The 14,139-nt window shown below is 44.5% G+C and overlaps 1 protein-coding gene across 2 annotated transcripts in view; it reads right to left on the bottom strand.

Annotated features, from left to right (window-relative positions):
• Positions 1-14,139, bottom strand: part of TNS1 (tensin 1) — a 1,287,061-nt gene that overhangs the window by 899,739 nt on the left and 373,183 nt on the right. For both annotated transcript variants that reach the window (XR_015308332.1, XM_086954487.1), the window contains exon 2: positions 7,931-8,045. Coding sequence is in view for 1 of the 2 variants with exons in the window: in XM_086954487.1 (XP_086810613.1) it covers positions 7,931-8,045 (115 nt within the window). In the remaining variant the exon portion in view is untranslated. The remainder of the gene's footprint in view (positions 1-7,930; positions 8,046-14,139) is intronic.

The following is a 14,139-nucleotide window of genomic DNA, read 5'->3' as shown; positions in this document are numbered from 1 at the left end:
CTTGTTTTAATTGTGCACTTGAAGTATTTTCCTAAGAGATTTGGTTTGTGCTTAGTACCCTGTCCTCATAAAGAGTACAGGGCTGTTGTGATTCTTAAATAAATATACCGTTTATTTTCATAACACTTGTGTGGTGTCCTTTCACTGGGTGTTCAAGGGATACATGTGTGGTAAACAGCTGGCTTAACACGCCCTCTCGAGTCTTTAGCCTTAGACTGCTCGTATCCACGCTACTAGGATAGCTGGTCTATAGGTTGACTTACAACCAATCATCATAAGGGTCGTTTGGAACGATACATAGCGGTCGCTAGAATAGCGAACGCTGCATATCGGGCCAACTTCTCACAGTGATGGACAGAGTTTCTGAATTAAGCAGAATACTCTCACCCAGTCAAGAGATCAGGGCTAGATCCAACACCGTTTTTTAGCTCACTGCACCATCCCAGCTCAGATTAGTCTGTTCCTGTCCCATTGCATGATGGGTACAGGGCAAACCAAACTACCAAGCCAATTCTTACACTGGGAAGGAAACAAGCTTCGGGGGACCGGTTTCTGGCATTTCAGCTGTCGTCGGCCCGGCTTGCTTGAATCCAGATGGTGCAATGAGCAAGGGACTCACATCTGAGTATACCCTTCCACGCTTATGGTGCACAAAATATTTAACAACAAGGGGTGGTGATGGACAGAGTTTCTGAATTAAGCAGAATACTCTCACCCAGTCAAGAGATCAGGGCTAGATCCAACACCGTTTTTTAGCTCACTGCACCATCCCAGCTCAGAACCTGCCTATATGCAAATTAGTCTGTTCCTGTCCCAGTGCATGATGGGAACAGGGCAAACCAAACTACCAAGTCAATTCTTACACTGGGAAGGAAACAAGCTTCCGGGGACCGGTTTCTGGCATTTCAGCCGTCGTCGGCCCAGCTTGCTTGAATCCTGATGGTGCAATGAGCAAGGGACTCACATCTGAGTATACCCTTCCACGCTTATGGTGGACAAAATATTAAACAACAAGGGGTGGTGATGGACAGAGTTTCTGAATTAAGCAGAATACTCTCACCCAGTCAAGAGATCAGGGCTAGATCAAACACCGTTTTTTAGCTCACTGCACCATCCCAGCTCAGAACCTGGCTATATGCAAATTAGTCTGTTCCTGTCCCAGTGCATGATGGGAACAGGGCAAACCAAACTACCAAGCCAATTCTTACACTGGGAAGGAAACAAGCTTCCGGGGACCGGTTTCTGGCATTTCAGCCGTCGTCGGCCCGGTTTGCTTGAATCCTGATGGTGCAATGAGCAAGGGACTCACATCTGAGTATACCCTTCCACGCTTATGGTGGACAAAATATTTAACAACAAGGGGTGGTGAAGGACAGAGTTTCTGAATTAAGCAGAATACTCTCACCCAGTCAAGAGATCAGGGCTAGATCCAACACCGTTTTTTAGCTCACTGCACCATCCCAGCTCAGAACCTGGCTACATGCAAATTAGTCTGTTCCTGTCCCAGTGCATGATGGGAACAGAGCAAACCAAACTACCAAGCCAATTTTTACACTGGGAAGGAAACAAGCTTCCGGGGACCGGTTTCTGGCATTTCAGCCGTCGTCGGCCCGGTTTGCTTGAATCCTGATGGTGCAATGAGCAAGGGACTCACATCTGAGTATACCCTTCCACGCTTATGGTGGACAAAATATTTAACAACAAGGGGTGGTGATGGACAGAGTTTCTGAATTAAGCAGAATACTCTCACCCAGTCAAGAGATCAGGGCTAGATCCAACACTGTTTTTTAGCTCACTGCACCATCCCAGCTCAGAACCGGGCTATATGCAAATTAGTCTGTTCCTGTCCCAGTGCATGATGGGAACAGGGCAAACCAAACTACCAAGCCAATTCTTACACTGGGAAGGAAACAAGCTTCCGGGGACCGGTTTCTGGCATTTCAGCCGTCGTCGGCCCAGCTTGCTTGAATCCTGATGGTGCAATGAGCAAGGGACTCACATCTGAGTATACCCTTCCACGCTTATGGTGGACAAAATATTTAACAACAAGGGGTGGTGATGGACAGAGTTTCTGAATTAAGCAGAATACTCTCACCCAGTCAAGAGATCAGGGCTAGATCCAACACCGTTTTTTAGCTCACTGCACCATCCCAGCTCAGAACCTGGCTATATGCAAATTAGTCTGTTCCTGTCCCAGTGCATGATGGGAACAGGGCAAACCAAACTACCACTGGGAAGGAAACAAGCTTCCCGGGACCGGTTTCTGGCATTTCAGCCGTCGTCGGCCCGGCTTGCTTGAATCCTGATGGTGCAATGAGCAAGGGACTCACATCTGAGTATACCCTTCCACGCTTATGGTGGACAAAATATTTAACAACAAGGGGTGGTGATGGACAGAGTTTCTGAATTAAGCAGAATACTCTCACCCAGTCAAGAGATCAGGGCTAGATCCAACACCGTTTTTTAGCTCACTGCACCATCCCAGCTCAGAACCTGGCTATATGCAAATTAGTCTGTTCCTGTCCCAGTGCATGATGGGAACAGGGCAAACCAAACTACCAAGCCAATTCTTACACTGGGAAGGAAACATGCTTCCGGGGACCGGTTTCTGGCATTTCAGCCGTCGTCGGCCCGGCTTGCTTGAATCCTGATGGTGCAATGAGCAAGGGACTCACATCTGAGTATACCCTTCCAAGCTTTTGGTGGACAAAATATTTAACAACAAGGGGTGGTGATGGACAGAGTTTCTGAATTAAGCAGAATACTCTCACCCAGTCAAGAGATCAGGGCTAGATCCAACACCGTTTTTTAGCTCACTGCACCATCCCAGCTCAGAACCTGGCTATATGCAAATTAGTCTGTTCCTGTCCCAGTGCATGATGGGAACAGGGCAAACCAAACTACCAAGCCAATTCTTACACTGGGAAGGAAACATGCTTCCGGGGACCGGTTTCTGGCATTTCAGCCGTCGTCGGCCCGGCTTGCTTGAATCCTGATGGTGCAATGAGCAAGGGACTCACATCTGAGTATACCCTTCCAAGCTTTTGGTGGACTAAATATTTAACAACAAGGGGTGGTGATGGACAGAGTTTCTGAATTAAGCAGAATACTCTCACCCAGTCAAGAGATCAGGGCTAGATCCAACAACGTTTTTTAGCTCACTGCACCATCCCAGCTCAGAACCTGGCTATATGCAAATTAGTCTTTTCCTGTCCCTGTGCATGATGGGAACAGGGCAAACCAAACTACCAAGCCAATTGTTACACTGGGAAGGAAAAAAGCTTCCGGGGACCGGTTTCTGGCATTTCAGCCGTCAACGGCCCGGCTTGCTTGAATCCTGATGGTGCAATGAGCAAGGGACTCACATCTGAGTATACCCTTCCACGCTTATGGTGGACAAAATATTTAACAACAAAGGTGGTGATTGTCAGGCGCTCCGGTGAAGCTGGCACTGATGCCCAAGTGAACATGTTTAGAGGCTGGCACTGCTCGGTAGGATGAAAGAAACTTTAAGCACTGTGAACTAGGGACGGTAAGCAGCCGGCCACTTGACAGCAATGGGTATTCAAGTGGGCAGTGAGGGAGCGGCATCAGCCATTGGTGGGCAATAAGAGACTTCAAGTGCCTTGACGCGCACCTTTTTAAAACAACAATTGTATACTATATTCAAGAAACTAGCTGCCCTGGCTGACTCAATGAAGCGCATTATACATGCTTGCAGCTCTTGTTAAGGGAGCTGGCAGTGCCAGCAAGAGGTGGTACCCACCCCAATGCCCCTCTCAATCCTGGAGGCTGTGAGGAGAGCATGCCTGGATGCAGTCTGCTTTATATAAATGAACATTGTAGTCATAAAAATAATCGCAAGCTGGCTTTACGACCCATAGTTCTGGAGACGCTACATTTCTAGTCTTGGGGGTTCATTTAATAAACTAATAACCTAATGCATTCTGGGAGTTGTAGCCTTGCTCTATTTCTGCTGAATGAATTGCACCACAGTAAAAATCCTGGGGGCATTGTTAGCTGGGGCGGGGGTCCAGCGAAGACTGGAGCAACTCACCCAATTCTGCCCTTCCATGTTCCAAACATACATGGTGATGTTTTAAAAGCTCTCCCCCTTTCCCTGCTGTGTTTATCGAGTGGCACTTTTCTTATTATTCCAGCAGGCACCTGAGGCCCTGTTACGGTTTGCTGATGGTTCCATGAAACTTGCCTATTAAATGTTACATTCTAAGAAAACACGGACATTAGGATGCAGGGGCCTCCTTGCAGTCGCCAGTCATCGAACTCTTTGTGAGTAGGGCACCTGGCCATGCGCTGTCTGCCTGAGCCAGGAAGGGGGCTGCAGTGAAAGGAAGGAAGAAGCGGTTGACTTCCAACAGCCAACCTAACCAATCCTGGAGCTGCTCTCATGCTGTTTCTAGCATGAGAGAAGCACCAGGATTGCTTTGAGCAGGCTAACCCTGCGCTCCTTTTGAGACTAGGTGACTGTGCCTGCAATCCCCGGGCACTTTAACACCAATGGATTGGTGCGGTCTGAAGTGTGCCTGCCGGGCTGGCCGTTGCAAGACAACCGGATAATCCAACATGCGCACTCCACATGGGCAGCTTCGGTTAGTTATCCTGCTGCTGCCATCAGCCCTGCCACAAACATTCCGACACTAGAATAGAGATGATGTGCCGCCTGCCCTGACTGTAATCGTCATGAGTTATGATCATTATTTATATGATGTGCCTGCTGAGCTTGCAGCAGGCAGGGCAACACTCCTTCGCCCTTTAGCAGGAACCGCCACTGCCGCTACGGCAAGCTATAAAGCTATAATGTTTCTTGTGGGTGAAATATCCAAAGGAAAAATGAATTGTGTGAGATTATTCTTGGAAGTGTTTTATTTTTAAAACTTTTCCAATATTATGACGTTTTCGAAAAATGCCCACAAATTAGCAAAGGTAGAATTACACATATTTTAGAATCACTTACCTTTGGGAGGATCAATTCACTTGAATTAAGGGAACTCATGTTCTTTTTTTCTCTTACTAACAGTCTTTTAGGGAGTCCCAGACTGGGAACATAAACCCAAACAACCGCAAAGGATATATTTTTAGCCAACTACTTAGAAGAGAAAATACAATAAATCTACTTTTAAGAATCATGGGTCCTTCGTGCCCAAAGAAAGAGACTGGTCTATTTTAGATTCATTTTTATTTTGACTTCATAGTTCAACCTTTATAAAATGTCTTTTTCCAGGACCTCAATCACAGAAATGATCTTTCACACAGTCTGAGGAGGGAAATATTGATTTTCTGTTATCTTAAGAGCTTCTCCTCAGCACATGGCCCCAGGGGGTGACTGGGAAGTGAATATTAACGTACAGTTGACGAAACAGAACAATGGTCCTATATGTCTCTGACCCAGAGAGGGGTGATGGGTCTATTCATGGAATTCAGCCCCCGAGGGCCCAATTCTAAAAAAATTAGTAAAGTTTAGATTCACTTATTTTTTAGAATTCTAAATTTCTACCATTATGTCTAAAACCTAAAAAAGCTGCATATTTCCTAACATACTCAAGAAAACACTTCCCATTTTCATCAATGTGGATGCAATTCAGCATGAAAAATGTTACTTTTTTGCATAATTATGCTTGGTGAAATGCCATCTCCTTTCCATAATGGCACAGTTTAATTTTAGTTCTATATGGAGAAATGATTTTTTCTCAAGGTGAAACCCTTTACCGCTACAACCCCACCAGTTCTGGTGGTGTTCCCATTTTCTTTCCTCGCTGAAAAGGCACTTCCCTGCTGCCTTTTTCAAAGTAAATTGCCATCTTTTTTTTATAAAAAGATCCCTTTATTGACTTATTTCATTTACAGGAATAAATACATGTATACATTGTCTACAAAATGACACATATTTAAAAATAAGATCGAAATGTCATGCATGACATATTATACATCTATATACAAATATTACAAGTTATCTGATTTCTAGGTTAATTTAATATAAACATCTTTTACCACCCAAGACCTAGTTTTTCCTGAATAAATAACATGGACTGCGTCCCAACCTTGAACCTGCTCCATCAGGATATCTTATGCACCTTTCCCATACTTTACAGGCAGAAGCTGTGTACTGCTATTTTGCTCCTAGCAGCCAGGAGAGCAGCATTAGAGCAGAAACTCACCAAACTTCACTATTCCAAGCGTGTTATGGGATCTGCCACTTAACCCCAAATCTATTGCGTGACAGACTAAAAAAACAAAACGAAACTGTTGCATGTCGTCCATCACAGATCCAGTTTTCAGCAATCTTGCCTGTAGCACTTGTCTAGAAGGTTGTATGGACAATTGGAGTCGAGGCAACCAATCTAAACGTATTACAAGGAAGAACTGTAACCGGAGATTATTTTTTAAATAAGTGTCAAGACCAATATCACCTTTTGTCTCCAAAGTCTCGGAACAGGTTGAGCCTCTAGGTAGTAAGCGTACCAGACTCAGGAGCCTGTTTTACCAAGGGAGAGTGACATTAGTATTACAATCTGAGGACTCTGAGGGGTCTGGAGGGAGTGACGGGGACTCTGGAGTGAGTGGCAGAGGACTCTGGAGTGAGTGGCAGGGGACTCTACCGTGAGTGACAGTGATATCTGGAGTGAGTGGTAGGGAGCTCTGGAGTCAGTGATAGGGGACATTGGAATGAGTGACAGGGGATTTTGGGGTGAGTGACAGGGTCTCTGGAGTCAGTGGTAGGGGACCCTGTAATGCGTTGCTGGGTACTCGGGAATGAGTGACAGGGGACTCAGGAGGGAGTGGTAGAGGACTCTGGAGTGAGTGGCAGATGACTCTGGAGTGAGTGGCAGGGGACTCTGGAGTCAACTGCAGGGGACTCTGGAGTGAGTGGCAGGGGACTCTTGATTCAGAGGCATGTGACTCTGGAGTGAGTGGCAGAGGACTCTGGAGTGAGTGGCAGGGGACTCTGGAGTGAGTGGCAGGGCACTCTTGATTCAGGGGCATGTGACTCTGGAGTGAGTGGCAAGGGACTCTGGAGTGAGTGGCAGGGCACTCTTGATTCAGAGGCATGTGACTCTGGAGTGAGTGGCAGAGGACTCTAGAGTGAGTGGCAGGGGACTCTGGAGTGAGTGGCAGGGCACTCTTGATTCAGGGGCATGTGACTCTGGAGTGAGTGGCAAGGGACTCTGGAGTGAGTGGCAGGGCACTCTTGATTCAGGGGCATGTGACTCTGGAGTGAGTGGCAAGGGACTCTGGAGTGAGTGGCAGGGCACTCTTGATTCAGGGGCATGTGACTCTGGAGTGAGTGGCAAGGGACTCTGGAGTGAGTGGCAGGGCACTCTTGATTCAGGGGCATGTGACTCTGGAGTGAGTGGCAGAGGACTCTAGAGTGAGTGGCAGGGGACTCTGGAGTGAGTGGCAGGGCACTCTTGATTCAGGGGCATGTGACTCTGGAGTGAGTGGCAAGGGACTCTGGAGTGAGTGGCAGGGCACTCTTGATTCAGGGGCATGTGACTCTGGAGTGAGTGGCAAGGGACTCTGGAGTGAGTGGCAGGGCACTCTTGATTCAGGGGCATGTGACTCTGGAGTGAGTGGCAAGGGACTCTGGAGTGAGTGGCAGGGCACTCTTGATTCAGGGGCATGTGACTCTGGAGTGAGTGGTAGAGGACTCTCGTTGCCCGTGGCTGAGACTTTTACAAGCATTACACCCATCACCTTCTGCAGTTGTGACACCTCAAGCTTCACAACTTCACATTGACATGAGTATGACCTTGATTGCCATGACCTTGAGAGGGCTCCAAGGGCCACTTTTCTAGGACTGGAGTTAGACGAGTATATCTGTCCAGTTGTGTCCATGTCAAGGTTTGTCACTGTAACAGTTGTGATTATGGAGACCCATACACGCTGACGGGTACGTCACCCACAGACTCACCTTTGCAGATGCTGCCCTCCCGGGCGATGACCTGTTTACAGATGCTGCATAGCTTCACCTTCTTGAAGTTCTTCACCTTGAAGACGTGTGCTTTCGGCTTGTCCAGATCTTCTGGCTGTAGAGGGGGAAGGAGACAAGAGGAGACGGGGGTCAGTGGCAATCACTTACAAGATGGCAGTCAGTGCTTGGTGGTGCGCATGTGTCCAGTGAATCACTCCCTGAGGAACACGGGACACATGAAATTTTACACAAGAAATATTTCTTTGCATGAACAGCACATGGGCTCATGAAAGCACAATGTATTGAAAAACTGCGGTATTGTTTAATAATTGTATTCGAAAGCATTGAGGAAACAAAGTCTGCCAATTGGCTGTCCATAGCTACATGTGTGTGGAGGTGCAGACCACCTGACCAAAGTGCAAGTGGACTATCTCAGCCTCTCATCCTTCTCAGAATGATAAAATGAAAGTCCTGTCGACCTGCCCTGGATTTAGTTATATGTGAGGGTAGTGCCAGGTCTTTATTTCCACTAACATGGCAGAACATTAGATAGGTTTTTGTTTTTAGGTTTAGATAGCCTGTGCTCCTATCTTCAAATGTTTATGTTTACCTATAGGGTGTTTTGGCGACAAGACTTGTGATTCTGACGCTTCTACGACTTGACTGCGTCAAAATCCTTATGCCTGCTTCAAGCAGGACTAAGGATTGATGCAGGTCTATTCACATGGGACTCGCCCATGGTTGGCCCATTGCTGGAGTTGTGTCAGTTTTCCAACACACTTCAGTAATGCGTCATTTTTGCATCACCAGATACATCAGAATTCCTGACGTATCTGTAAATCCTTGCGCCATGGAATGCCGTATTGTAAATGGAGTTGTAAGGATAATGCTATAAAAAGAGACACGTAGCTGTTTTTTCCCAGCGATGCATCACTTTATATAAATGAGGGCCTCAGTTCTTATCTACACTCAAACATAAGTTAAACGGTAATAATCTGATATCACCTATTACTAAGAATTATGCACTGCAGTTTATTCAGCGTGTGTGCAGAGCACAATTGACACCGCTGCCATTCAGTTTGGTTTGCATTATAGAAATATGTTATATATACAACATACATATACAATCAGCTAATATAATTAATATGGTGCAAAGGCTACTGCAATAAACCCATTATCTCACCACCTTAATGTCTTTGTAGCAGACTAGTTTTGACATTACGCCTGCCTATACATTTTTTAATTTATTATAAACTAGCTGTGATGTCAGAGGTGGCTCTCAATAGTTTATTACAGTTGCAAATTGACATCACCATAGCTGCTGGAATTGCCAACGCAAAGTGTGAAGAAACAACACCATGAAATTGACATCAATTGCCAATTTACCATTTAATGAAAAGGAGGGTTCTCTCTCAAGAGCCCTATCTCCTGAACTTTACTCCTCTGACACCTCAGTCATGAGATGATAAATAAACATTTAGAATCTTCTGTTAAGATAAAGCACAACTGGAATTAAGTGCTGGGATGCCCTTGGGTAGCCATGTGCTATACAAGTACGTATTCATTCATTCATTCATTAAAGCTAGTGTGGGGGATTCCGGCTGCACACTACCTACATTTTAAAAGAGGCCATCAGATTGGGGGGTGATCTACATAAATGGAAATCAGATGTGTGTACTCAGTTCCAAGCTGCATCATGTGTGTTCTCCACTGCGATGACGCCATATTTCATAGCTGCCTTTTATTTAGTGGACCTTTTCCTCCTTTCAGTCACTTCAACGACAGTCCTCCGCCACATCAAAATGTATTCAGTTTCATCATCACTTCCACCAAAGCATCAGGAACATTTAACATGCATATATTACATGGGATTTTACAATCCCTGCATATGAAACAGTCTCTAATTTCTTTATAATTGGCAAATTGTGATACACTATGTTGGCTGTTATAAATACCTGACTTAGCCGCTCAACTGTAATAACTTATTACAGTTGAGTTCTGACATTACAAACCCTTCTGCCAGAGCCAGCAGATGAGGGTAAAGGTAAGTCAGATTGAGAAGCAAAATTAAAACACCTATTTAAACAACAAAAATGACATGCAGCTTTTCTTTCTTCTGCTCTGTTTTTCTAGCTGTACAGTGTCAAATAGAAAGGAGATATTTTGGCAACAAGTTTATTTTTTGCACTCCTAAGGTAAATATAGAAAAGTTAGAATCTTAGCGCATGCCTCTACACATTTCGAGCTACTCTTCCTTTCTAAAAAAACAGACTTGTATGAACAGATTCTAATATCTTTTCGCAACAAATATCTAACACCATTTTTCATGTGTTTAATTTTGCACTGGATATTCTAGCCCACATTTATGACCTGATTTGTGTACTTCTTGCACAATGCAATGTGGTGCAAGAGCAACGCAAAACGTAAGTCAGATGTGTGAAGCCACACAAAGCCGCTATGCTAGCTTTGAGTGGCTCCAAATATCTGGAGTAACGCAATGCACCGCAAATCGCTGCGTTGCTTTATTCTGCCCTGGCAAGGCGATCCATGGGCATTGCTTGGGTGTTCCCGCACCACTCCCATGGTTGTAAAAGCATTCCCAGATTTACAAGACCCTGTAAACCGGAGAATGTGTCAAAAAGATACACGTCACCAAGACAGGAGTGACGAGGAGAAATGTCTTTATTTCTCTTTCTTACTTCCTCTTTCTCTGTTTCCCTGCATTCTGTAGCACACATAGACGTAGGATTATGCCTCTTAGGATTGTTTTTGTGCAGGAAGGTTTCCACTACTTTCACAAAAACAATCCTGATGAATCACAGGTACCCTTGCACCATGATGCAAGAGTGCCTGCATTGGAAATAAGCTTCCCATTTGTGCCAGCGAAGGGGGAAAAGTCAGGAATGCACCGAACGCTGTAAATATGGCATATTCCTGCCCTGTCCCAGTGATGCAGTGCCGTCCAGCAAGGTGACTTGCTAAGTTGCACTCGGCTACTATTTCATAAATATACCCCTCTGTTTTAATACTTCATGTTTGCAAACATTTTCTCTATTTCATATGAAAGCGCTACATAACAAGCATTTAAGTGATTTGTAGGGTAGGTGATGATGTATATTATAAGGAATAAACTACCCTCTGCCGTACATGATGAGGATATTCAAGTCTTCTTGGAGTTCCATGACCTTATAGAGAGACTCTCTCTTTGAACTTGTACCTCTATATTGCTATGTAGTTGCTCTGTGACTTTTAATATATTTATCATGTACAGAACTTTGTCCTATATATAATTTAGTACTAGAGTAAAAAACAAAATACCTAAATCTTTAGTAAACAGCTTACATGAATGCATCTTGCTTGATAGCGAGAAGAGAATGAATAATGAAGAGAAAGATATGAAATACAAAGGTGCGTGGAGTAAGTATAGTGTGAGCAGCAGCAGCGGCTATTGACATTTGAAAGTGGTAGGGCATAAAAGTTTAGAATGACTTTTATGTAGTGAGCGACACGGGCAAGCATAACAGACAAACTTGGGGCCTAGACCTGATCCTCCAACGGAGAAACAAATTCAAAAACAGATTGGCAAATGGTGCATTTTAATGCAAATTAATTTTGTGATAAAGCAAGGCTTATAAAGCAGTGGGAACGTATAGCTGTAAAATATTAACCACATAAAAACCTGCCATATATCTTACTGCATTCATATGTGCAATGGTTTTTGTAATATACAATTGAACATTGCAACAACTTCAGCCTTTTAAAGTGTGTTCTTAATCAGTGTCTGGCACTGCATGCAGCATCAACTTTGGAGGAAAATGCTCTAACCGGGCTTCGGGAAGCACCCAAAGCTGCTGATGGCAAGCCGTCATATAGAAGACGGGTCTTTAATTGGTATGGAATATGTGTTGGCTCTCTAAAAGGGAACATGTGAAATAAATGTCCTCATGATTCCCATTGTGGGCTACCCGACCAGTATTTTAGTTTCGTTTCTGTAAATGCATCCAGATAAATAACACAACAACTGACCCTCACCTAAAACCTGTCAGTGTGATTGATATTGTCTTTGGTTGTTAGCTGTTTAACATAAATGAGTGACAACAAAAATTTGTTATAAATAATTAACCTTCAAAACATTTAATTCTGAAATTTCTATAGTATTGAGGCCTGTTGAAGGAATTCTGGCCTTCTGTTATGTGCGCTGAATGTTAGATATATATGTCATTTTTCACTGCGCATCTCGTACATTGGCACATCTTCAACCACCTCTTTCCTCTTCAACCACCTCTTTCCACTCTTCCCTGAATGCCCTTTCGTGCATCTCGCTCACTTCACCACTTCCGAGCATACACGGCAATCACTCATATTGAAGCAATGTATTTACTTTTGCCCTGTAAATATTTTGCCAGCTGTGCATCACTTTCGAACACATTTTCCCAAAACTGCAATTACATCTGACCAACCCTGTGACAGGCACTCTGCTTTGGCTTCAGCGTCAGAGCTCTCAATCAAACCCCCTCATAAATACCTCCACAGCTCAAAGTAGGCAGGGAAAAAATACAGACCAAAAGACGTTTAAATAGAGAACTCTTGAGGAAAATAAGATTAAGTCAAACTTGAAAAAAAAGAGAAACAAAATCACTGACATGCATTGCCTTAACGTTTTTAAAACCCATTGTTCGTAAATCAATACATGTTTTTAGCATTAATGTATTTAAGGGCATGAAGACAGGACCAGTGTTTTAATCTCATACAGCAGATAACTGTCTTCTGTAGGCAAATTTCTCTTGCTTTCTGCTTGACTTGGATATTTGGCTCAACTTCAGAAGTTAGGTTCTGTAATTCTGAACCCGTTTCATAAAGGTCATGGTCTCGTTACGAATTTGGTAGTAGCGAACCGTAAATGGCGAGTGCGGCAAGTACGGGTGTTTTCGTCATGTTCGATCGATGGATTCACTACGTATTTAGGGATTTCGTTCTGAACCCTCGGGTTCCATTTTGTGTACGGCAGCCATTTTGTGGTTGTCCTCACATAGGCCGATGACTACGGCCGAACGAGTCTTTGGGACACGTACACCTTTAGCTGACTTTTAGATGACCTGAGCGAACTGACCTCGTTGTCTGAAGCTACCTTGCTAAGCCAGTTCCTTGTCCGGTAGCTGGTCAAGATAGAGATCAAAGAGCAGGACATTGTTGAGTTTATTGTACACGCACACACCCCTCTATCTTGCTTCCCATCTGTTCTGTTCCTTCTTTTATGGCCTGTTTATGGTTTGGGTGGTGGTCTTTTATTATGGGTTTGTCCGGCCTGTCCGAGCAAGAATGTTGGGCTTTCCCGTGTAATTGATGGTGGGCTGGACAACTGAAAAGTGGGTTTGTCGTCATGCGATACCTTTTGCAATGTTACCTATGATTGGACAATTTGTAAATAATGGGTGTTTGTCAAGAATGTGATTTTTAGCATAAAAGACCATGTCTCGCAATACGAATATTGAGCAGTCTCTAGCGAACCTACTTGTGTCGTACTTCGTAGATTTCTGTTCCTGGTTGTAGCCAATACATTTGATCTTTGACGTCACCAAGAAGTATCCTGTGTCTCTGTATTATGAGACAGGTGAACCCGAAGACATTGGGCGTGCCCCTGGCGCCGCTGGGTTCTAAAACCCGGTTCTTCAGTAGGAGCCAAGAACCTGGTGGGGGATAAAGGGGGCTCTGGTCCTCCTTCCCCCAGGGTTGCCCTCTTGGGATGCATTGACTGTGTGTCAACTTTTTGTGGTGTACAGTCGGTGTGCTTCCCAAAAGCCTCTTTGCCCCTGAATCCACATCCACAACACTGAGTTGGTGCAGAAGTAAAGTGTGCACCATGCAAATGAGGGAAAGAGTGGTGTATGTGTGCCTGCACTATCTTTATAACAGAAGGGGCCACACAAGCGTCTGCTGCACCCTTTGTAATACAACAGTGCCCCGGCGGTGCAGAAAAAGTGCGCACATGTCAACTGCAAACTTACTTCTCTCTAGTTTTCCTAGAGTACTCAAATGCATACAATTTACTCATACATATTTTCAACAAGTGGAAAAGCCCACAACGATAATTCTGAAGCAAATGTTTATATGCACAGTTAACTGAATTTTTTACGTGTGGTACAAACACCTTACCCTGCACCAACATTAACTAATGAGGTACTCCCTTTCCGTTCCCACAGAACTTACTT

Source organism: Lissotriton vulgaris, chromosome 2_1 (genome assembly GCF_964263255.1).
Source record: "Lissotriton vulgaris chromosome 2_1, aLisVul1.2, whole genome shotgun sequence".
In the NCBI taxonomy this organism is placed as follows: Eukaryota; Metazoa; Chordata; class Amphibia; order Caudata; family Salamandridae; genus Lissotriton; species Lissotriton vulgaris.
The sequence above is the reverse complement of the archived record's forward strand: the minus strand, read 5'-3'. Positions and strand labels throughout refer to the sequence as shown.